Below are 25,664 nucleotides of genomic sequence, written 5' to 3' on the forward strand. Positions count from 1 at the left end.
AGATATGCATTTTAACTGCCGCAGATTATGTAAATGATGACAAGATTGAAGAGCTGACTCTGAAATGGAAGATGTCTCATTGAAAGAGCAACTTGGAAAGGGAATACCAGATACATGAGTTCATATCAAGGGCCTTTTTTTTTTTTAAACCTGAGCACAGCAGGTGGAGGTGTAAAATTAAGGTGTTGAACTTTAAGTCTTATTTTAAACTTGTCCAACACTTTGTTTAATGGTAAATTGTCTGCAAAACTAGTGAGATACTAACATGCTAATATGCTAAATGTTATATAGTGACTACTCTTGCCAAACATCAGTGTGTCAACATATAGTAGTGTCTGTCAGACTGTTTTTTGGCTGCCATGATTGGAGGATATTGGAGGAAAAGCACAGGTGAAGCCAATGTAGTAAACAATGGCTCAGTGTCAGAGTCACGGTGTAAACCATGACAGTGAATCAGTAGCCTCGTTTCCACTGTCAGTATGGTACGGCACAGTACGGATCGGTACGGGTACGGTTCGGGTCGGATATGGTCAGCGTTGTGTTTCCATTGTATAAAAGGGACCTTCAGGGGTAGGCGGAGTGCGTGCCGAAGCGTCACTACGTCGACTTACGTAGCGACACTGGCTCGCGGTCCGGTTGAACCATAGACTAACCCTTTTTTTTTTTTTTTAATTGTAAAACATTTAGCCTATTTATTAATGTAAATGTGGTGATCACTATGTATACAGACACTGCCGAGTCAGCGCTGCTCCTCTGACCAGCACACACCTGAAGCTTCACTTTTCATTTACACAAACTAATCAATGAGACCATAAATTAATCTGCTCGCTTTCTCCACCGGCATGACGACCTAAACTGACCGGTCGATCACCTCAGCCGGCCGGCAGCTGCCTCTGAGATGAGCCGAGCAGCGAGCTCCCGGTGGCGGCTCCCAGTAGCTCTGCACTTCTCCCAAAACCTCGGAGCAAATTTCCAAACAGACGTCAGTTGGAGAAACTGACCACAGATTAGGACTCTAAACTGTGACTTTCTCGCATGAAAAAAAAAAATTAATTAATTAATAAAGTGACGTTTTAACAGCGCTACAGCTGACTTTTTCTGTGTTGTTGTGCTTCAGATATCCGTCGCACTGCGCGATGACGCCATATTATGCTCGACCAATCACCAGCTCCCAATGGTAACGGGTACCATGGGACCAGTATGGTTCCATGGTAGTGGAAACGTTGAAATAAGCGTACCGTTCCGTACCGACCCGTACCGTACCACATACAGTAGTGGAAACGGGGCTAGTGTGTACACTACCAGGGGGGTATTCCATCAAAGTCACGAAACAAAGCCAAGCTCACCTGAGAAGGAGAGGGTTAACAAAGAATTAACAAACACTGCTGATGATAAGGAGTCTCCAAGGGGACAAATTATGGAAAGATCACTTTTTGAAGGTTCTATATTTGGGTATTTGTCTTGTCTTCCGGACCCCAGAATGTGAGAATTAACAAAAAAAAAAAAAATCTATAATTTGCAGGTTCCCAGGTCGAAATCTAGGTGGTTTTACAAGCTGTTCCCATGCTCAGTTGTCACACAATGATGTCATTAGACATACAGTAGTAGAGGGGGCGGGGCGGGGTGTTTGCATTTTGCAAACATTTTGCATTTAAAGGAACAGGCACTGAAACCAGCCGTTCTGAATCAGGCCTATTTTGAGGAGATGTTTGATCCTTGGGGTATTTTGACCTGAAGCATGTCACAGAGATGTACCTGGGAAAGGTGCTATAATATGTCACCTTTAATGGTCACTGTCTCACTTGAAAAATCATCAAAATGTTATGAAATGAGCCGAATGATAAGTGTTGCAGGGAAAATTGAGACGGGTGATGTCATGACGTAGGCTTTGCTCTACTGTGCATCTCTAGCCCTTGGAAAAGTAAACTAGTTCTTGATGTGCTATTTTCTAGTAACAGTAACTTTACGTTTTTTATACTGTTCAGTTTTTTACAATTTTACAAAGTAAACACGAGTGATGTGACCTCTGAAATGAACCTGACAGAATGGTGCGTTCAGAGTCCATTTCTACCTATTGGCCATTCTTTGACACACAGCTAAACAAAGCTTGACAGTTAGCCTGGTCCGGAGTAAACTTCTTGCCAGCACTTCAGTGGACTGCAGTCCCCTTGATTGTAATTAATTACACCAGTGGTTTTCCTACGGCTCTGCTCTGTGGTTTGTGTGAACATAATTTAATCAGGACTAAATTTTGTGGTTGTCGGATAATGTTTTCATCCAAAACACATTAAGTGGGATTCTAAGTATTCACAGGAGCAGGACAGCATACACAGAGGTGACTCATAATTAGGACTGCATATGTAGGCTAATCAAAATTTTATTGTAATCAAGTCTGATTCCACATTTGACAGGAGCTGTGTTGTTGTTGTTGTTGTTGATTTTGTTTGATAAAATCCATAAATGAAGCATAGTGCTTTTACAGAGTGCTGCAAATCAAATTCTCCAAACATAAAGGAGCGTGCTTGTTAGATTGCATCATCAATTTTGTTAGTGAAATTGAAATGCAGAAATGACTACTGAAAATAGGACTCACCACAATATCTGCCAGAATAAAGTAATAACCTTTTTTTTTTTTTAAAAATCTCCTTAAAACTGGTCATTTCATTAAATAGTCTAACAGGAGCAATATTCATTGATGTGTTTAAACAGTTTTTGGACAACAATGGAGCTTTATGGTGCAGATGAATGAAACTATTTCACAATCAGATTATTTAACTGATGATTTTGGTACTTTTATCTAGATGGTAGGTCCTTTTGCTGTGTCACTGTAGTTTATTTTCTGCCAATCAACATAAAGTAAAGATAATCGGATAACATCATTGTCTACAGCTCAGGTTGATGCATTCTGTGACACACAGGACTTTTGCAATAATGGTATTTTATTTTTCATTATGTGTAATTTCATTCTACATTATCCCGCTATTTTATTCATAATATTCATCACTTGTTCTCTCTCTTTCTCTCTCTCTCAGATTACAGCTTTTGATGAGCTCCAGGCTGACTTCAAGGTGCCGATCGATCAGGGCAATCCACTCCATGCGGTAGGTTTCCTTTTCTTGCTCACTGATATGATTCTACCGGTACACACACATTCTACACATTTTAGTTTCTTTTCAATCAATGTTTTTGTGTTGATGGAAACTGTAGAAAACAGACAGAACAGAAAAAAACAACAGAAAGAAAAAATCAAACCCATTTGCTAAGGGCCACAGATATTTCTCTCATTCTTTGCCTGTGTCTTTCCAAGTCTACATTCCTGCATCTTCACTTTTTCTCTCCATCTCTATTAATTTTAAATCAGGCAGCTGGCAACGTCGTTTTTTGTAAGCCCTACTTACTTCCTGGCTGGCAAGAATACTATTGTAAGACTCCGGGGCAAAGCATCCAGTGTGAATGAATCATCATTTACAAATAACCCTGAAATTCAAATAGAAATAAAATAAAAGTGAAAAGCCACTAACAGCAGTAAACATACAGTAGAATTTACAGTTGATCCGATCTTACACACTCCGATTTTTGCCAGTGCCAATGCAGGCTGTTTCTAACCTTCTACTAACCTAAATCATTCCAGACCTTAGACCTCCTCCTAGGCTTTTGTGTAGCCTGAGCCATGTTCAGGATAAATAGCCCCAGAGAGTCTTGACTTGAGACATATTATTTTTGGGTGTGAAAAAGAAAATGTGAACATTTCTAGTCTTGACCTTGTTATTCAGTCCCCATGCACCTGTTTCACTCCTGGACATGGTGTTGAACATGGAGCTGGCAGATTTCTCTTTTACCTACAAACAAAAATTGCTTACAGTGATCTTACGGCATCGCCTCAGCCAATGTGCTATATACTGATGATGTCTGATGTGGGTGTATTTCTGTGACAGAATATTTGGTCACCATATTGCGAAGGACAACACACACAAGACAAACATGTCAAAACACCTAACACCTCATCCTGTTGCTTATCTTTGTATGAAGACACATCAGCTGCCTCTAGACCATAGACTGGATATGAAGCTTGGCGTCGCTCATTGATGATTTCTGAAGAGTGATCTTTGAAGCTTAGGGCCTAGTCCATACAAACCTGCACTCTAAGAAATGAAATTGCCATGTTGTTCATACTATGTCACTTTGTTATGGTGAAATTACTATAATTATTAGGTTTTTACTTAAAACATAATAAGGTTTCTTTGGAATAACGTAATAAAATGAGATGTTAAGGCTACAAAATACAGCATGTTCAAACTAACATAACTATCTCAATTAAATCAGACATGCACGCCCACGCAGGTGTCAGACATGCGCAGTAGGGTACTTTCTTTCACTTTCAACCGTCACTACAGTGCAATGTGCTCACAGCTCTGGGGGAAGTCAACGTCCTTAAAAGATTTGGTAAGTACAAAAGTTTCCTAAATAATAGTGTTAAACTGTACGTTGTGCCAACCGACGATAAGAGTTTTCAGTTTTTATTGCACTCAGTCATTTTGTTTGATAGAGTTTAGGTAATTGTCATTGCTAGCTTAAAATGCACACACGGTTTCTTGCTAACGTTAGCAACGTTCTTGTGGGCTCGTCACTTGGCATAAAAAAAAAAAAAAAACATGCCGTCAGCGATTTTTTTTTTTTTTTTTTAACTTTATAACACCTAACAGGAGTGTAGCTGTGGTGTTTTTGGTTACACAGATCGTGCTGAGTGAGTGATAGGTTTGTATGCAATGTGGAAAGTTTTAGCTGTTAGCCCTGCAACAGACATGCAGGTGTTGTGGATACTAAGTTAATTACACACGTTGTGGGTCACGCTAAGCAGATGTGACATGAAAATTAATTTCAGAAACTCTGGTTTAAATAATGTATCAGTTTCAATACGTTCTATGTGACGCAGGAGTGTTTTGTGTTTAGCAGATCTGTGCTTTTAAAGTAGCCTACTAATGTTAGGCTACTTCTCTCCCATAAGGCTGTATGGCAATGTTGGTGATTAAAATGTTTATCTCTGACGTTTGGTAGGGATAAATTAGTTCAGGGTGTACCACTGAAATATTGTGCCACTGTTGTAAGTGTAACACTTCGATAGTTTTTTTTTAAATGTTAGGCTATATCATATTGTAAAAAATCTCTCTTCTTTTTAGGCTCTGGATGTGGAGGTGCAAACGTCACTCCTACCAGGTACCAGTCACTAAAACAGATGTTTATGTTTACACTTCCATATTATGTGATCATTTTTGGTTTCATGTGAAATTCTGTCCTATCTGTTGCAGGTAAATGCAGAGTCCACCCACTTTACCACCGACTCCCTGCTTTTGACCCTTGTGACCCAACAGGATGATGACGGGAGGGGCAACAACACGCAGTATCAGCCCAATCCTGGTAGCCATGGACCAGGTGTGTACCCTCAGCATTTACTCTTAACATAAAAAAGCTGTTTGGTATTACTATATTTAACCTCTTTCCCTTGTTTTTTGAGTTTGAATCAAGTTTAAATGCTTTAGTCCCTTATCATAATCAAATTCATTATTATTAAAGCAGAAGTAAGCGATCCGGTCATTTTGGCTAATGCTGCGTTCCAGGCAGGCTTTTGAAACCGTAAATTACAGCTTCAAGTCACAACTTACGACTTGTTGTGTTTCGTGTTTTTCTGACCTGTTTTACCTGTGAAAGTCACTATAACGGCCACTCGTAACTTCCGACCCGTGAACTCGTACCAGATCGAACTGGTACGACTTCACAGGTCGGAAAAACACGAGTTACGAGTTGCCTTGAACGCACCATAACAGTCCTCGTCCCTACGTCACCACTAGAGCATGACACGGGAGTGGATTTTCACTCCCGTCCCATCCCACTCCCAGAGAAAAAATCCCATCCCGTCCCAATCCCGGGCCAGAATAAAAAAAATAATCCCATCCCGTCCCACTCCTGTAGAATGACTCCCAATCCCGTCCCGCTCCCACTCAAAATTACTCCCACTCCCATCCCACTCCCGTTTTTTTTTTTGTATTCATTATTCCTGACTTTATTCTGTAGGTCACACTTAACGGCTTCATCTCCTCCACCTCCCTCCATTGTTGTCAGGGTTTTCCCTGGGTTTTTTTGCGACCAAGGTGGCAAAGGTCCGTGCGCACGGGGGGGGGGGGGCTCATCGATTGATGAGCAGCGATATTATATGATATTAACTCTGATAACTATATCTTATTATTTAACTACTTAAATCACAGTAGTATAAACTAATTTGTTGAACTCAGCCTGATGTAAACATTAAAACTCAATGTCCAGGCACACAAGCAGCTCCATGTCCCTGTGTGATGTTCAGGGACAGGTCAGGACAGTCGGTGGACAGACAGAGAGCTTTAAGGTTGAAGAAATATTAATTAAGGGTGAGACTGTGAGACTGACCACATGTCAGCTTTAGGAGAGAAAACTCCGCTGTTCTCAGCTCCACGGCGACCAGCGCTTTTTTTTTTTTTTTAAATAGCTCCGCGGTATCGACCCAGCTGAAACACGGGAGGACACGCTGTATTTATCAAAGCTTGGTCGCCGTGCTTAGACACCGGGTCGGTTCTGAGAGTAACTAGGCTACTAGAGAGACCTGAGACCGGACACCGGTGGGAGAAGCAGGTCGGAGGTGCACGAAAAAAAACAAGCCCATAGCACTGAATGCGCGTCACCACGGCGTCGCTTTGGGTGAGCGCACATGACGCACGTCTATATTGAAAGTAATGCTCGCAAAAGACACTACATCTGCCTTTTAATCAATGCGGCGCCCAAAATCACCAAGGCTGCTAAGTGAAAGAGTAGAAGAGAGAAGAGAAAAGTGCCACTGAAAGATGACTACAAACATGGACGCATCTGACCTTTTGGTTGTTTAACACGGCTGAAAATCATCATCCATTAATGGCGTTCCCGCTCCTGCCCGCTCCCGTTCATTTTTATTCCCGTCCCGTCCCAATCACGGGATCAATAAAAATTTGACTCCCATCCCGCGGGAATCCCGCGGGAATCACGTGACCCGCGGGAATTCCCGACAAATGTCATCCTCTAGTCACCACATTCACGCGCATCCCTTGGCTGCACACACAGCCCTTCATGCCGTTCTCTCTCCTCATTGGATAAAAACTGTAGGATACGATAAATGTTTTCTCCTGGGCTCAGAGCAGAGCAGAGGGACTGACAGACCAGTGTTTCAGACCAAACACTCTATAGAAGTGATTGCTGTCGGAAGATACAACTATTTAAGACTTATATTAACACAAATATATCACTTACTTCTGCTTTAACTCATGAGCATCTATCATTAACATAGTTTTTAATTCAGTTTTATAATTCTATATTCCTCTAGTTTATGTCACTCAATCAGAAACCATTTAAAAAGGTTTATTAAAATCTGTTTTTGGTCTCCCACAGAGGCCAAGAATCGAAGAAGACCAGAATGCATACTTAAATGGATATCTTGACAACCTTGCCAAGGAGTATATGGTAAGTTATGACACTGTCGATCAAACATAGCTTTAGATTTAGTTGATTAATATAGAAAAATCTTTTTTTAAACACTGTTGACATACAATGGGTATGGGGAAAGTATTCAGAACCCCTTAAATTTGTCACCATTTGTAATGTTGCAGCTTTATGTTAAAAAAAAAAACACTACCCCATCATGACAGCACAAACCCACAATTTTAGAAAGTTTTGCAAATTAATTAAAGAAAAACTGAAATATCACCTGAACGTTAAGTATTTAGACCCTTTGCTCTGACACTCACGTAGGTCATTCAGGTGCCGTCAAATTATTTTTTTCATCTTTGAGATGGTTCAACAACTTCATTAGAGTCTAGCTGTGTTGAGTTAAATAGTTTGGACATGATTTGAAAGGTACACACCTGTATAAAGAAGGCCTTACAGCTCTGAGCCGAACAGTTGGAGAAGAACCTTGGTCAGAGAGGAAACCAAGAACCCAAAGATCACTGTGGCTGAGCTCCAGACATCCTGTGTGGAGATGGGATCAAGTTCCAGAAGGTCAACCATCATCATTACTCACAGCCTTTCAGTGGTTGTTTGCAAACTCTATGCAGCCTTTCATGTGTCTAGCACTGAGTAGAGACTTTCGTCCATCCACTCTTCCATACTGACCAGATTGGTGGAGGCTGCAGTGATGGTTGACCTTCTGGAGCTTTCTCCCATCTCCACACAGGATCTCTGGAGCTCAGCCACAGTGATCTTTGTCAGAGTAAAGGGTCTAAATACTTATGTTCAGGTATTTTATTTCAGTTTTTCTTTAATTAATTTGCAAAAATTCCTAAAATTCTGGGTTTGTGCTGTCATGATTACTTGTGATTTCCTGACAAGAAAAACACAATTAAAAGTCTTATTCTTTTAAAGTCCCACTCCCGCGACCCTTTTCGGCCATTTTAAAACCAGCTCATTAGCCATGCACATTAGCAATGCACCTCTGGGGGGTGGGCGGAGACTGCGCTGCTCTGCACCCGCCCAGCCACCTCCTCGCACCCCACCCCCCCGCTTGCTGACAGCTGGACATTGTACAATTACAGATTCAGCGCGTTTAACGTAAAACTCCACACTGGGATTCGATCCCAGACTGGAACATAGTCCTTGCTCACAGTGCAAGCTGCTCTACCAGGTGAGCTATACCTATTATACCTTGACAGCTACACCGAGCTGTGAAGGCTTTCACCTCTGAGCCAGATGCAGAGCGGGGCGGGAGCTTGTAGCACTAGTGCCCTCCCCTGGAGCTGTGACACCCTCAACTCCAGTCTTCCTGAAACTGCCAGTTTGAGTCTGCCATTGGTTCACAGCAGTTTGAAGGCAGAAAAACTCTGAAATGCAATTTTGCACTTCCTTCTCTGCTGATAAGTGCTCTAACACAAGAAAAATGCCACAGGAACATGTGAAAAGCTCAAAAAACACGATTTTCACGGGAGTGGGTCTTTAAGACTCAATCAAATGCTAATACAAAATAACATTTATAATACATATGATTAATACTGTTTCTTTCTGCCATTAGGATGCTGATGTTGGTGGAGTGGGAGAAGTGGAGGAAGTGGATTTGGAAATTCACGCTGTGTAAACGAGAGGGAGAAGACGGAACAGATCCGCCTGTGGATGTTGGCATCATCGTTGAAGGATGTACAGTGCTACAAGACCTGAGAGATGTGGCAAAAGGCTGTGCAGCCCCGTTGGGTCAATCAACGTATTGTTTAGACATGATCTATCCCAAGAACCTGCCATGATGGAAACAAGTTCTCTACTACGGTGCAGTTCATCAAGGACAAAGATTGCCAGCAAGACTGTGGATAAGAACTGTGCTTGGCTTTCTGATGATTCTTACTCAAGAAAAAAAAACCTGAATGTTTTTGGACTGTGGACTGATGCTGGACGCAACTGTTAATCTTCAACATGTTATTTTGTTTGTCTGTACTTGTGTTTGACACTCCCACCTGTGGTACAGAGTTGGATTCCATTCAAGTGGAGGTCAAAGTAAGATTATTTGCAGTAAATTATGCAGTATTATTTAGTTGAATAGTCACACACACTCACGCACATACACACTTAGCAGCATCCACACATGCAAAATCATCATACAGCTACAAACATTCAGCACACAATGCAGCATACAACACTCATACAGTACATTAACATAAAACACCTTCACACTCTGAAACATAAATAAGAGGTCAACAGCAAACATACAACTGATAAAAATGCATTAATGTTTGTGATTGTAAAGAAAGCCACATGTTTGGGGATATTGGTCAGGGATGAGTGTTGTTACATACATTTAGACTGTACTCATGACTTAGTTATTTGTAATAATAATGCTTCCAGTCCTGAGTAAAATAAAGGATTAACTGAATTTAAGAAACTTAAATTGTATTCATTTGAGTCATCGTATTAACACAAACCTAATAATATGAGTTAAGTAAATTGAACTCAATCATATTAAGTTAATTGAATGAGGTGTCAGTAAAACCAACATAACATTGTTGTGGTTATGCCATTTGGTGATATTATGTAGCTTTAAAGTAAGATAGTTAAGTTGGATTTACTTAATATGTGTTATTCACATTAATGGTATATTGCTTTTCCTATTTAAACAACACAGTTTCGTGGGACCGGTTGACATAACTCGGTTAAGTAAAACCAACATTTCATTTCTTAGAGTGTGGGTATTTTTGAAATTGAACTTTTACTTTTACTGCAAGGAGAGGAGACAGAGGTACATGTTGGTTTGTGGCAAGCATTAGCTCATCCACCTCGTCAGTCAATGTGGTCATACAAACAGAACTTAAAATCTATGGGTCATAAAGATTCACCCTCTTACATTTGTCATAAAGGAGGAAAAAACTGTAAACATATGTAAAGTTAGACATTTTAACATGGGAGACATGGGGACGGACTCAAGTGTCCATTGGACAAACTGCAGTTCTCGACACTTGAATGTTCAGCTGAGTTTGATGCTTGAAGCAGCATTTTTATCCATTTGATTTGCTCCCTGCAGGCTTAGGGTTAGGCACATCTACAGTAGGCCACCATACCCTTTTTTGTCTGATCCCTCTCACACAACATGACATGGACTGTGGATGTGTCACTTAAATCCATAGATGATGCCCAGTGTCTTACTGTGAGATCTCAGGCCATGACAACCAAATATTTCATCATATTTTACTAAAGATACATGTTTTTCATCAGTTACCACTGAAAAACTGCATAGTATCACCTTGACATACACCAGCGGATTTATTGTTGGCCACACCCACAAATAATGCTATTCAATTCAATTGATCCATAATATGTTTTAAAGCCATTTTCAGTCTAATGTAAGGTTTTAAGCCTTTTGCAATACTGTATAACCCATCTTCTATTTAAATAGGAACGCTCATTCATTTCAGCTGCATGTTATTCATTCAGATGTTATGTTTCAACAATAGTCTAGTCACAGGTTAATACACAGGATTATACATTCATCTGCAAGTCTGATAAACAAATCGGATGCGAAGTGAATATCAAATAAACACAGCGGATTAAACAGTGTTTTGGCAGATCTGCACTGATCCGTTCAATGTATAAATATATTAGTGAGAGAAAATGGGTTTTACCTCATCCTCATCTCTTTCTGTTACCTTTTTTGAAAAATTAAATAAAAATAAATAAATGTTTCATTCCACAGCAGCCGTTAGGGGAGGTTGTGTGGAAGAGATGTACATTAGTGTTGGCTAACATAGGAGATCTGCCACAAGTGAAGTTGTTTTAGGATGAATTCCAGCTCTCTAAATCCTTTTCCCTCGAGTCGTTTGGGCTTTTACTAACACAGTTGGCTCTTAATAATACATAGTGCTACAGCACAGTTAGTCTGGAGGTGACTTTGACTTAAGAGCTCTGGACTGTGCAGCTTCTCTGGAGTATTGACTTCTATAGTTCCTTGGGGATGTGTGGAAGAGAGAGAGAGAGAGAGAGAGAGAGAGAGAGAGAGAGAGAGAGAGAGAGAGAGGGAGAAAAAAGTTGGAGAAGGGGAAAGGGTGACGAAAAAATTGCAAACTGGGTGAAAGAGAGGAGCTGGAGATGGAGACGGACGCAAAGAGGGAGATGGATGGATGAGGATTTCTTAAGAGGCAAACTGAAAAGAATTCTTCAGCTTGAAAGGCATTTTTCAAGAGTCTGAAAAACAGTGCATTAGACCAGATTTCCCCACTCATTTCCACTTTCATATTTTGTCATATTTGCATATCATTATGCAGCGCAGAATGTATCAAAGAATCCGGCAGGGGAACGGGTACAAAAGTTCGATCTAATTTTCTCTTCCTTTTTCTTTCTTCTCTCACTCTCTTGTATTTTCTAAACCCATCCTTCTTCCCCTTTGCCTCCTGCTTTTTGTATGAAATGAATTACTTCCACCCATTTCCACATGAATATGTGGCTCTGAAATGCACGATTGCTCTTTCAAAAACATCCTTTAAATCTATTGTTAAAGCTGCAGATACAGTACCCTTAAAGATTTCTACTGCGTTCCCACTGGCACCCGAAAACCATGGAAACTTTGTGGATTTCCCAAAAAAAAAAAATTCAAATAGAAAATCTGAGTTTCCTGAAGTGATTTTCTCATCTGCTCCTTTTGGATCTACAGTGATTCACATGTAAGAAAGTCATAAAAATTATAGTTAAAGCAAAAGACATATACACATAAGAGATACAACCTATAGATGCAACAACAGTATTAGTCAAATTCTGTATGAGAAAATTTCTACTCCATGTCCCTTCCATTATCCTCATTTCATGTACACATAAATTAGTTAATCATATTTCAGTTCAATAGACTTGTGTGGCTGCCCTCTGAGGTTCTGCTCAGGGCTGGGGGCTTTTATTTTAGCTAATTAATTAGAGTTTTGCTTGATTGGGACTTCAGAGATTAATTTGTAGGCTGTTTTTAGTGTGTGTTTATGTGCGTATGTGCCTGTGCCTGTGCCTGTGCATGTGTGTTTGTACCTGTGCTTCTATTTTTGTGAGGACATTTTGGTCAGTCCGCACAAATTCAAAGCACTTTTCAAGGTATAAGACCTGGTTACTTGGGACAATAGTCCTCACAATGATAGAAGCACAAGTACTGTATGTGTGTATCTTTCTGTATCAGACTAGAAACCAAACATGCAAATGCAAGTGAAGTAAGTTGTTTCATTTATTCCTATACTGCCTTGCAATTAAAAATTCAGGTTTATGTAATCAAACAAAGATCTGCCAAAGAGTAATTAGATTTGGATGAGTCAGGATGAATTTCACTGAGGCTTTTACTTTGAGAATCTGACATATTATGTCAAGCCTCTCGTGTGTGCTGTTGTGTTTTGGGGCTTTATTTAAAAAAGAGAGGCAGATTGTTGAGACTGAGGGTGAGCACACAAGTCACATTGAAGTTAATGGTTAATGAAATCAATTAATATTAAAGTCTCAACATTTCACAATATACCATGATTGACTGGACCATCTGTGGACCAACACTACATCATGTGTAGTGATCAATAAAGTTTCAGTGGTGCCTGGCTGAGTGGTGGTCTTTTCAAATAGAGATGCTGCAGTATAATGAAATACACTTAATTGATTTATCAACGAAGCAAACAAATGCCAACAGATATATCGGGCATTTAAATACAACATTATTGCAACACAATTCTATAAACTCTGAAACAGGCATATTAAATAGGTACATCTATTATTGGATAGCTGAAACCCTTGATGCACTAATTTTCAAAGGGGTCCATATATGGACAGTAGGCCCTCATTTCAGAAGGTCTGCAAGACACCACAGCCTTAATGGACTTTGATTTATAATTCCGTCTGTTTGATGTTTGTCATTGGTCACTGTGATATTCTTGTTTTGATCTGTTATATGTGAGTATAGTTTTTGAAGGTATAATATGTAGGAATTCCCCCATCTAGCGGTGCGGTTGCGAATCGGAACGTATTCTTGATGTTGCATTCACGTGAAATCGGGCAGACGTCAGACAGACAACAGACGCTGCATGCAACAGGATAAACGAGCCTCTATGTAAACAAGTGGTTCGCCAGCACGAGGCAAAACAATACAGGCGTGACAATATGTTGTCACCGTCCTTCCTCACACTACACAGTGGTGACAGTTTTAACAGGCGCTACCTGGAAAACTTTCTCCCCGAGCCGACAGCTCCGGTGAGTTTCTATGGTTACCGACGGTCACGCTGCCACTCAACGTAAAAAATGGCGATGCAACATGGCAGCCTCGGGTCGGTGCGTCGCCCACTTATGTATTTGTAACGACTTGTAACAACTCATTCTAAGGTATGAGAAAGCTTTCATTTGTATGTGGGTGTGATTCGACTTCAGTGAAATACTTACTTAATACATATTTGATTTTTGCTAATAAAAAGCCAAATAAGTCACATACTGGGGCTTTAATGGTTTCAAATTAGAAGCCCTGAGTGGTTTTTCCCTTTTGTGGTAATTGTGTCTTTCAAGTGACTTGCATTATGTTTAAGAGTAAAGTTTAAACACCTCACATTTTCATGCTCCTTCTCTTTTTAACCGGGTTCATCCTGAGTGAGCAGCCATAGTTCACAGCACACACAAACACACACACACACACACACACACACACTAGAAATGATACATATGATCTGTCTCTCACTAACTCTTGCATAATATCTCCAACCCAGCTCTCCTCTCTTCTCTCTCTGTCTTTGTCTTTCTTCTTTCTTCCAGGCAGTCTAATTAGCAGTTTCTGTCACCCTGGTCCCTTTGCACACACACACACACACACACACACACACACACACACACACACACACACACACACACACACACACACACACACACACACACACACACACACTTGTTTCATTGTCCCTATGTGATACAAGCATTGACATAAAGCATTCCCTAGCTCCTCAGAGGGCTAGTGTTCCCAACAAGGTTTACTTTAAAGGCTTAAACTAGTTCCAACCTTGCAGTAAACATCAGGTAAAACTTGATTAATTCAGTGTCCCTCTGTCTCTGTTAATCCTTCCTGTCTCCATAGACTTTGCCTGGCTTGGGCATTTGGGGCTGTGGGATCATTTTCTCTCTTCTTTGTTTCCTATCTATGTAAATGTATGTATATGTAATTTATTTCTTCAGTGAATTAAGTGTTGTACTTAATCTTTAATGAACGGGGCCACACCAATCAGAGATGGTTAACAAGAACATTTGGGAAATACCCATATACAGTAGTCATATTGGCTAACAGTATCTGTCACTTCCTCACTAGATGGGGTTTGGATGCAAACCCAGTGAGACTAATGGATCTTATAGTGAGAGGACAAAGAGGAAAAGCACAAACTTTGAGAGAGAGTTAATCACATTCAATAGTAGTGATATAGGGAGAAAGATAAGAAAAGGCCCCCCAGCAGCCTTGGCTTATACAGTAGCACCAAAGTAAAGGATGATTCAGTTCACCTTCCGATTAGGGAACGACCCGCTCTACCTCGGGAGCCACAGGCGCCCTGAATGAATAGATACTAAATGGGACTGTAGCAGGGAAAGTATGCAACAGGTGAATAATCCAAAATGATGTGACCTTCACATAAAGCAGCTGGTAAAGGACAGAGAGGCCAATTGTAATTTACCACTTATATGTGAAGAACAAGATGATTCAGCACAGTGGTTTGTGAAGGTGAGGAGGCAGCAGTGGTTTTGTGCTGTAAATACCTTTGTATTGATTCACTCATTTACTCCATTTAACCTCCCATTCATTTTTAAATTAATGTATATCTATGCATTTCCCATCAAAATTAAACAGCATTCAGCTTCCATTTCTTAATTGCCAGTTATTCTACTGCAACAGCTCCACACAACAGGAGGCATTGCATCACCCTTTATTACGGAAATAAATTATTACAAAGTCTGGCACTGGTTTTAATGGAAAACTGAACAGACTTGCCGGTGCACAATTAAAATCGTATTATCAACTAAATAAAGGGCCTTGACAAAAAGGTACATCCTACCCCACAAGATGTAATATAACCCACATTGCTTTAGTGAGTTTCAATTATTCACTGGTCTACCATGGCCTTCCTTTGAAGTTAATATGCACTGTTTGGAACAATGCGGTCTGTGTGTGTTGCATTCACAAAGTTACTAAAGAGAACATGCTCAATTCAGAAACAGTTACAGACACACCCTTCACTTGACAGCTATATGAAAACAAGTAACATTCATCCATCATGGTTTTATCCAGGTGTACTCTATAGTATATTGTCCTTTTCTGAAGCTGACAGGATTCCTCTCTTGTTTGTTTTTCCTGTTTTCACTGTATGCCGCGGGCAAAGTCTGTGCCTTCTCTGCAGATTCATCAGCAGACTGCTCAAGATGTTGACTTGTCTGACTTCACTTGTTTTCTTTTTTTTGCTTCAGTTCCTGAAGCTCATCTGCCAGGCTCTTCCTTTTGGCAGCTATTTGAGTTGCTCTCTTTTTCTTCTCTTGTTGTCAAGGTGCATACGTACCTTTGCCTTGCAGACATTTGAAGCTCGTCTGCGATGTGGACTTTCTCAAGGCCACCAGCTGCCCTCATGCTAACAAGAGTGACCCACTATGCAGCTAATAAATCATCCCTCAAATTCTCCAGTGATTTGAATATATTTCCTGAAAATAATCACTCCACGATGACTTCTCCATGGGACATGAGACTTTAGATCATATCCCAAAGACCTCTCCAGCCAATATGCAGGGATGTGTCTCACAGGGCAGCACATTAGACGATCACACACACATGGGTTCCATATGAGAAAAGGCAGAAGATGAGCATGTGGAGGCTGCAGTTGGAGTTTTACCTAATGATCTTTTTCACAGATATCCCTCTGTACTGTGTCCATGTGCCTAATTGGAAAGCACATTATTTCTGGAAGTTTAAGCTGGGATATGCAACAATGCCTTCAGAGTGAGTTCAAACGTGCAGCCTTATGCTCCTCTTGGCTGCTGCCTCCCTCCCAGGAATACTGTCTGGCATCACCATCCCTGCACACAAGACAATCTCAAAACTGTCCTGGTGAAACAAGCCACTGAATGTTATGTCTTCAAGAACCTCTTAAACACTCATCTCTTCTGGGAGCACCTGACATGCCTAACTAGCACTTTCAGTGTACTTGTTTACTTCATCTCCTTGCGCTTGAATAGATGTAACACTTAGTACTTACACCAAGGTCTCCATGGTTTTCTACTGCCCCGAGGCATCTGTGATTCTGACAAATGAGTAAATGTAAATTTAAGATGACGCACAAACATCAAGAAATTATCCAAGTTCTTCTGAGACATTATTTCCTACTCAGTGGCCCTAATTGAGAATTTTACGGTACTACAAAAAAGGGCATCATTCAAAGTAATGACGTGACAACAGGGAAAGGGGTTGTGGGCAACTCTACTGGTAATACCACAGAACAGTTTATTGGTAAATAGAAGTGATACTTAGTGCAATAAAATCAAATCAGATGTCTGAGTTTAGAAGTCAAGTTCCTCAACTGTCAACAACACAAAGAGACGTGGACGTGTGAGATAAATATATGTTCTGCAGCTACGGTTTCCTTTAAACATTGTATGTAACTGTGACTTTAAATACAGCTCCAGCTCTACTGTGCTCTCTGTACCCAGGATTTCAGTATGTTGAGTTAATTTTGGGAAGAATAGAATGATGTTTTAGTCAACACTGTACTTGTGTTCAAATTTTAAATTATTTTTCTGGTGTCACTCTTGCTTCTTTTTAATGTCCAGCCTTACTAAACAGTTAACATCATTGCACCTCTTCCACACATATCTGTGCTTATTATCAGCTGGATTTTTTGTTACTAAAATCCTATCTTAAAAATTAAACACAACCAAACGTTAAGATGGGGAAACAAAAAAAGGATTGTCAGGTGTCCAATAGAGTTCTACACAGTCACACACACACACACACACACACACACACACACACACACACACACACACACACACACACACACACACACACACACACACACACACACACACACACACACACACGCACACATACACACACACACACATACACGCACACATAAAGTAAGGATGCACACTCTTACATATTCACACATTTTATTATGAGGGGGATAAAGCTATAGCCAGGAGCGATGATAATATCATCCGATAGTGAAATCAGGCTGATAACTGAGGGAGGAGATGAGGAAAAGAGAGACTGGTGTTTTTTTTTTTTGTTTTTTTTTTTTTTTACAAATGTTTTATGGATGTGAATTCATTAGTGGAACGGATTGATGTTCATTAGCGTTACACCAAGGACACAAGCAGAAAGTGATGACAGCCTCTGCTGCCCTTCTCCTTGGCTGCTCCACGCCTGTCTCTCTTGTTAAGTTCAAGTGGTTTAAGTCAAAGGGGACACTTCTTTCCACAACATTTAAAACACATTCACACTGATGGGACGTTGACATCATGGACACCCTCTTCCACTTCATCTTTCAGGGGCTCCCTGTCCAACCATGCTCACACAAGCTGTTTCCTGCAAAAGAGAGTTTTATTTTAATTGGTCTACTTAAAAAAAGGTCACCTTACAGCCCCCGCCCCCTCCCTCTTTACAGCTCTTGTTTATACTGTACCTTCACACCACTCTTGCTTGTCAAGCAAATTCTTGCTGACTAACATTTCAAAGAGCCATCACACTAATTGCTTGTTAATGAGTAGACAGTTGTGTGTGTGTTGATGTGCACACGTGTACACAGACACAGAGTGCTGCTCTGGGTGGAATATATTTGCGTGTCCTTGTTCAATCCCGGCAGCAGATGAAGCAAAGGGGAGGAGGCGTCCTTGATGAGATGCATGGTCTCAGAAATAGACATTAACGGTATAGATAATTGGCCATTAGCCCGAGTCCTTCATGCCTGTGGTGTTGTGTTTTTGTCAGCGATATAAGAGTTTGTGTGTACACAGTCAGGTCCAAAAGTCTGAGACAACTTTCGACTCTTCATCTGCTGAGGGCAGATTGAGGACGGAGGCTGGGTTAAAATTCAGCGTTTTGAAGAAAAGAACTCTGCAGGAAAAGTGTAACCCACCACTATGAATACAAATTCAGCCCGACTTTCCCACTGTTCCTCCTCCCAATCATAGATTCCCTTTATTGCCCATCATGCCTCTGCCGTATATTGCATTTCAAAGTCAACTCTGGGCTGAACTGGTTCTCTCCATCTACTTTAAAACATCTGAAATAATAAAAAGGTAAAAGGCAGTGCAGTATAATATTCTTTTCACTTTTCCCCCACACTGTCTAATTCTGATGCTCCTGTGAAATGTGGTGAAGTCTCCTTAGGTGATGTGGGGGAGATGGGAGATTGCAGGAGTGGAAGTCAGGATGCTATATATTGGCAACCCTCAACACATAGGCCCAGACACACACACACACACAGCCATGACAAAAGGAGACAGACAAAGCAGGCCAATTAACAAAATGATGAAGAACCCAACAAATCTAAGAGGAAAACTAACTATGACATAGACGCATGCGTGAATAAGAACGTGAAACATGTGGTGCAGCAGCATAAATCAAACACCGACCAAATGACTTCCTTAAGGCCCTTACACACTGGGGACGTATTTTTTGTCTGAGTAATATGCATGTAAATATTTTTTTCACACTCCGGTTTTCATCACGAGTCCTTTCACACACACATAGCGAATGTTACGCAGTGAAAATGCGACATAATCTTTTTCGGAGCAAGATCGATTCTTTTGAGCTTCCACCCAGTGAATGAATGCATTAACCAATCATGTAGCACAAAAAAGGAGGTACGTCACAACCCCACACACAACACCGTGATAACAATGTCAGCAAACTGTGTCTCTCACCACCCTGACAAGGGACACAAACATTAGAAAGACAACTAAATGAAGGACACGCGGCGCACCTAGTCTATGAAACTATGTAGAGCCCAAAATGACAAAATTGCAATGGCGGGACAGAGGAGCATGGCCGCGCCATGCACAAAATTTGCATAATGCACCTGGTCAACGAAATTAGAGCCCATTAACTCAGAAAAGTTTATAAATGACAGTGAATTAAGGAGGGAGGTCCCTGGACCCTGTGAACACACAAACACACACACACACACACACACACACACACACACACACACACACACACACACACACACACACACACACACACACACACACACACACACACACACACACACACAAAAACACACACACACACACACACACACACACACACACACACACAGGTCTGTCAAAGCCTATCTCTCTTGCAGCTTCCAAGTGAGCCCCTGCTTTAGTATCTGACTGACACACACACACACACACACACACACACACACTGCAGCGTGACTGCTCATACTGTAGTTCAGCAGGGGTAGATTCTCTCACACAGACATCTTCACTGCACTCAGCATTATACGATATAAAAAATGCACAGGTGAGCTAAAAAGCCACAAAAGGCCTGAATGTAAGCTGCAGGATGAAGAACGTGCTGTAGACACACACTGGCCCGGGGCTGATTATAAGCTGATCAGCATCAGAAACACTCATCAATGTTGTTATCATGGGCAGAGAAATGTTTTATTTATTATTTAAGCACATTTTCATCCCTTTTAATCCTGTTTTTCTTGTGTGGCTGTTAAATATCAGTTCAGCTTTGATGTTCTGCATGAGCCAAAATATTCTTTCATATAGGCTACTGTATGTGGTTCCCATGTGGAGCCTTTGTTGTTGTTGACGTCTGCAGTCCTTATATGAGAAGCAGAGATAAAGTCAAACCAACTGTCCACCGGTACAAACAGCGTGGCGCTCAGTTTAATATATGATTCATAAGCAGCAGCAGCCATGCATCGCCCCCTGTGGAACACACTGCACTGCCACTCAAGTCCATACTGCCTCTCTGTAGGAGTTAGTTAATATTTGATCGCAATGTTAAAAGCTTTGGTGAAATGGCGGCTCAGCATTGTGTTGATTGCTGATTCAAGCATTTTACACACAAGGAACATACATGAAAATGTACTGACTTATATAAACATGATGACAACCCCTGCTGCTTGAAGAAAACTCATCATCTTGTTATTTCCCCAAAAAAAATTCTGTGAAAGGAAATTTTCTTTTGTCACACAGTGGTTTAAATATTGGCCCCAGGCCTGACTTCCCATGGTGAGTCTTAGGTAGCAACATGCAACAAAACATATGTCAGGGTCTTTCACCCTCATCTGGCCCATGTACTTCCACAGACTCCAGCTGTTATCCTGTTTATCCTGGTTGCTAAGTTTTATTTTGAGTCCCAGAATTAGTCAAGATGTGGAGTTAGCACCCAACAGTCATGCTGTAGAGCTCAGGCTATATTACTGTATACTGTGCCAGAGGAAAATTACCATGTGGCCCAATATGGGCCCATGGTGATCTCGGCTTGTGCCATCATCCAGCAAAAACTGAGAAGTGAACTCGCCTCCGCATTTGTAGGTTTTTATAAGTCAATGAATTATAGTGAATCAAAACTGGGCATCATAAAAGTAAAAATAAACACATTTTTCTGTTTGAAAATATCTTCTTTTTCTTCAAATATCTGATAAAATAAAATATGTCTAAATATCGTACAAAAATCTCCAAACAAGATACCGCACAGCATGCAATTGCAGGAAGAGTTTTGAAGTCTGAGCAATAAACACTGAAACACAGTGATGAAATACAAAGAAAATCTTGTTAATGGTGTTGTCAGACCAGATTTCTATTCTCACATCCCCCCTTATTTGTCTGAAAAACAAGTAAGACACATTTACTCCTCATTATTAACTGACTCCACCTCTTCCAGAGATCAGTCTGACTGAAATTTGAGAAGTATCCTCACAAGGATCTCCATTCAGTTTGAGAGAGTGTGTGGGATGGAGCTCTCAATCATGTGGTTCTGTACACAAAAACAATACAAGCAGCAGACAAAGAGGGATGGTGATCAGCTGCAGTGAGCACAGGAACAGTGAAATATTTTGAACTAAGTGTTTGATAAGAGGAAGGATGATTTACAACTTTAGGGAATCCTGCTATTAGCCCACTGGTCATGCTAGCTCCTACAATTTATGTTCTACAGCAGCCCTACTCAAATCTGTGCTTGATGTGTGTTTTATGTGAAGTCAGAATAAAGGACCTGCCTGCTGTGGCTACAAGCCAAAGGAGACAGGATTGTGTCATGTCATGGCTTTAATCGACATTTTCTACTATTAAAATCAGATATGCATTTGTGTATGTTGGGCAGCAGGAGTCCTGCAGCTTCTCCTTAAACCTGCCTGGGAATGTCCCTCTGTACTGTACATCACCACTTATCTAAGTACAGTACAAAAGGACAAACTTGCACAATTTATATTCTGTTTCATCTCTCCTCAGATGTCAGTTCATTCTGCTGTCATAAATGCAATGATTAGTCTGTGAATGCCACCACTTACCCCGTGTATATCTGTGTCTGTTTGTCTTCATACAGAGGGAGAGACTGCGAAACATAGAGAGGATCTGCAACTTGCTGAGGAAGGTAAACAAAAAACTCCCTTACAGTATGTTGTGCAGAATAGATATAATCATTTCCAAGTTACTGTTGAGAAGGAATGACGCACAAATGGAAAGAACAGCATCTTCCAATGAAAATTTTAACTGTTTGCTGATGACACCATACTTTTCTTAAGGACATAATACTGTAATATTGTCAGTCAAAATTATCCTCAGCTTTATATATTCTGTGTTTTATTTATTTTGGCAAAGCAAGTAGACTAGTTGGTAACTGTACAGAAAGTTGCACCTAATGGGAGGGTAATAAAATCAGATGAACTGATAAACAACTGATACAGATTCAAGATTACCATGTGTATGTGTATTTTAAACATGATATCAATACATGTCATGATTATTGGCAAAATCAATAAATCACATGACGCATATTTTCAACAAATACTCACATATGCTCTGTTATAAATTTCAATGTTATTATAGATTTAAATGCTGTACTCTACACCAATAATATTTCTCTTAACGTAGTTATCTAATTTTAAGGACACTGCAAGAGAAACTTGTGTTCAGTTTTTAGTTTGGTATACGGGTATTTTGGTAGTTTTTAATGAATTTTTGATTTGCACAGTGATGCTGATGCAGTGAGCCTTTGTCTTCTTGCCTGATGTTGGACTGACATTAAAAGGCAGACAGAGATAGAGTGATTCTGTGCTGAGCTCTGCAGATGCATCCTATTTGTGTGTGTTTGTGTGTGCCGACAGTTTGCCTTGAGGAATCAGTATGAGGATGAGAGGAGGCCTCCTCCTAGCTTCAATGTGACATCTGTTTTTCCCTCCACCTCTCTGAAACTCAAGCTGTGTCTGCATGTTTCGTGCATGTGTGTGTGTGTTTGTGTGAGAGAGAGGAAGCAAGAGAGAGAGAGAGAGAGAGAGAGAGAGAGAGAGTGTGTGTGTGTGTGTGTGTCTGTGTGTGTGTGTGTGTGCCTGTTTATGCTGGAGGTTCATTAGTTGGACAGCTGATCTTGGTTATCAGTGTTGCCAACTCGAGCCCCCAGGCCATTCACTGGCCCCTGGAGAGGACGTTCTCCCTACAGTACTTATGCAGAGACAAATACACACATGCATGAACTCACAAAAGCAACATACAGTACATACACACACACGCACACACATCCAGATGCACTGTCCTTGCAGCTGTGACCTACTGCGCAGGGAGCACTGGAGGTAACAGTAGACGAGGTATCACAGTGCAGCTTAAAGGAGAATGACACTTATTCTAAGTCGTGATCTCTGCCATTCCAATTAACTCTTTTTTTGATCAAAATTTTATTTAATTCCTCAAAACATTAGAAAAAAAACATAGTGAATAATACAGGGCACAAGGGAGTGTGACAGATAAACGATAGACAATACTAACAAACAGGACAACAACAATAAAAATAAAAACAAAAAGGGGAACAGAACCAGAGCAGATGCACACAGAACAAGATAAAAATAAATAAAGATAGAAAGGAATAAAAGAATAAGATAAATTAATAAATGTCAAAAATTAAATGAAGAATAATAACAATGATAGCAATAAAGTTGCAGTAAAATAAAATAATAAAGTTAAAAAAAAAATAAAAATAAAAAAAATTCTGGTGCGGCAAAAAACATTTCCAAACAAAACTATTAGTAGTCATTAATACACTTTGAGTCATATAACCCCCGCCCCCCCCAAAAAAAAAAAAAAAAAAAAAAAAAAATATTAATAATTAATAAAAATTACTAAAAAAGAAAAAAAAAAGAAGAGGAAAAATAATGTAAAAAGATGCTCTGATACCACACAGCAATAACAAATACATCACAGACAAGACTCACATACACAAAAACAAAGACAACCACAGACAAAACAAACAGGGTTTAATTTTCTGAATATGCTCGATGGCCTTAGACCAGAAGGGAGTCAAATTTAGCTCCATTGATTCTGGCAGTAGATCTTTCTAGTAAACAAATATCAAAAAATAAATGAATCCAAAGTTTCTTTAGAGAGATAGCGGGTTCAAACCAGTTTTTAATAATAGATTTTTTAGTTGCAGTTGAGGCTGCCATTAAGATTCGCTTCTCCTGAAAAGAAACATACACATTGGGGTTATAACCCAGTAAATAAAGAGCAGGACAGGTAGGAAGAGATTTACCAACAATATTATTTACATATTTCCAAAAAGAATTAATCAGAGGACAGTGCCAAAACATATGGAGGTAATCCCCTTTCACTGAGTTGGAACAGTTGGGGCAAGCATCTTTATCTATCAAATTCAATTTGAATCTGCGCTCAGGGGTAAAATAAAATTTGTGAATGAACTTGAAATGAATCAACTGATGGGCTAAATTCTTTGATGATGAAAATAAATTAAACCATATTGTATGCCAGTCACAAACCAGATCAAGAGATTGTAAAATTTTTTCCCAGCCATATAAAACAGGAAGGGGTTTCAAACCAGTTGAAACAAGTTTGGTATAGATTCGAGAAACTAGTTTGGACTTTGAGAAGAGCAGTGCTATTATTGCAATTAACTCATTAATAAAATTAAATCAATAAATGAAATCCAAAGCCAGAAGTTGGACAGTTTCTAAACTGCCAATAAAACGTGCATATCATAAAAATATGTTTCAACAATATAGTATGTGCAGTATAATATTGATTTTGTGGAAGCGATTTCATGTCAGTGTTGAGCACCAGTAATGCAGCAATAACAAAAACTGCTAGTCCTACAAATCGCTGGCAGTCTTCTGGTACTGGATTAACCTGCAACCTTGCAAGGCAAAAAAAAAAAAAAAAAATAGCTGACATCCCTTGTTGATTCAACAATCCTGAGATTAACTGGTGACCTGTCCAGGATATACCCTGCACCCATCCAGCGTTGACTCCGGTTTAAACTGTGTAGCTAATGGATGGTATAATGTTAGTCTTTAACTCTGAGCCAGTATATCTATTTTTATTGGTTGGTCAGCTGGTCTCGACCACTGTGAATGCAATATTTGCATCACCACACGCTCCTCCACATTAGATTAGGACACCACAATATTGATCTTTACCCTGTGAGTTACATTCCTTCTGATCCATAGAGGGTGGTTGAACTATACTATCCCATTGTATTATGTATTATGTATTACACCACTGCTGGTTGGAACCACACTGTGAGTCAGCACACCCTCAGCTGCTGGTGGCTCAGGCACACACCACTAGATGGAGAATAACAGAGCTCGTTAACCTATAGCTCTTATTAACAGACTGTAGCTGTGATTAAACATGGCTTTAGTCATTGGTGTAGCTGTTCTTCGGTTGTTGCAATTATTAGGGGTGGGCGGATCGATTTAAAATATCGATAGTATCGATACTAACGTTGGTATTGGGTATTGATCGATACTTGTGTGATGAGATCGATTCTTAAGTTTCACTTTCTCTTCTGTACAACTCCAGGCATTTACAAAGTGACCGACGGGCCGTACAACACTGCTCTTCTCTCACTTCACTCATGCTCAATTAGCCCCTCCCCTTTCCTCCGCTCCCCCCCTCCACTTTCACTCACTCACTGGAGGCAAGCAGTGCACTGCTGT

General features: G+C 40.2%; 1 protein-coding gene and 1 long non-coding RNA gene across 4 annotated transcripts in view; both read left to right on the top strand.

The window, feature by feature from the left end:
* Window positions 1-25,664, top strand: part of cnih3 (cornichon family AMPA receptor auxiliary protein 3) — an 84,276-nt gene that overhangs the window by 14,229 nt on the left and 44,383 nt on the right. For all 3 annotated transcript variants that reach the window (XR_015035232.1, XM_085771008.1, XM_085771007.1), the window contains exons 2-3: window positions 3,033-3,101; window positions 22,046-22,093. Coding sequence is in view for 2 of the 3 variants with exons in the window: in XM_085771008.1 (XP_085627134.1) it covers window positions 3,033-3,101; window positions 22,046-22,093 (117 nt within the window). In the remaining variant the exon portion in view is untranslated. The remainder of the gene's footprint in view (window positions 1-3,032; window positions 3,102-22,045; window positions 22,094-25,664) is intronic.
* LOC146961529 (uncharacterized) lies at window positions 4,401-9,283 on the top strand. The gene is made up of 5 exons (XR_015035188.1): window positions 4,401-4,443; window positions 5,178-5,214; window positions 5,307-5,430; window positions 7,447-7,518; window positions 9,062-9,283. It is a non-coding gene; the product is annotated as an uncharacterized LOC146961529 (long non-coding RNA).

Source organism: Trachurus japonicus, chromosome 24, assembly GCF_045865225.1.
Source record: "Trachurus japonicus isolate A0001 chromosome 24, Traja_1.0".
Taxonomy (NCBI): Eukaryota; Metazoa; Chordata; class Actinopteri; order Carangiformes; family Carangidae; genus Trachurus; species Trachurus japonicus.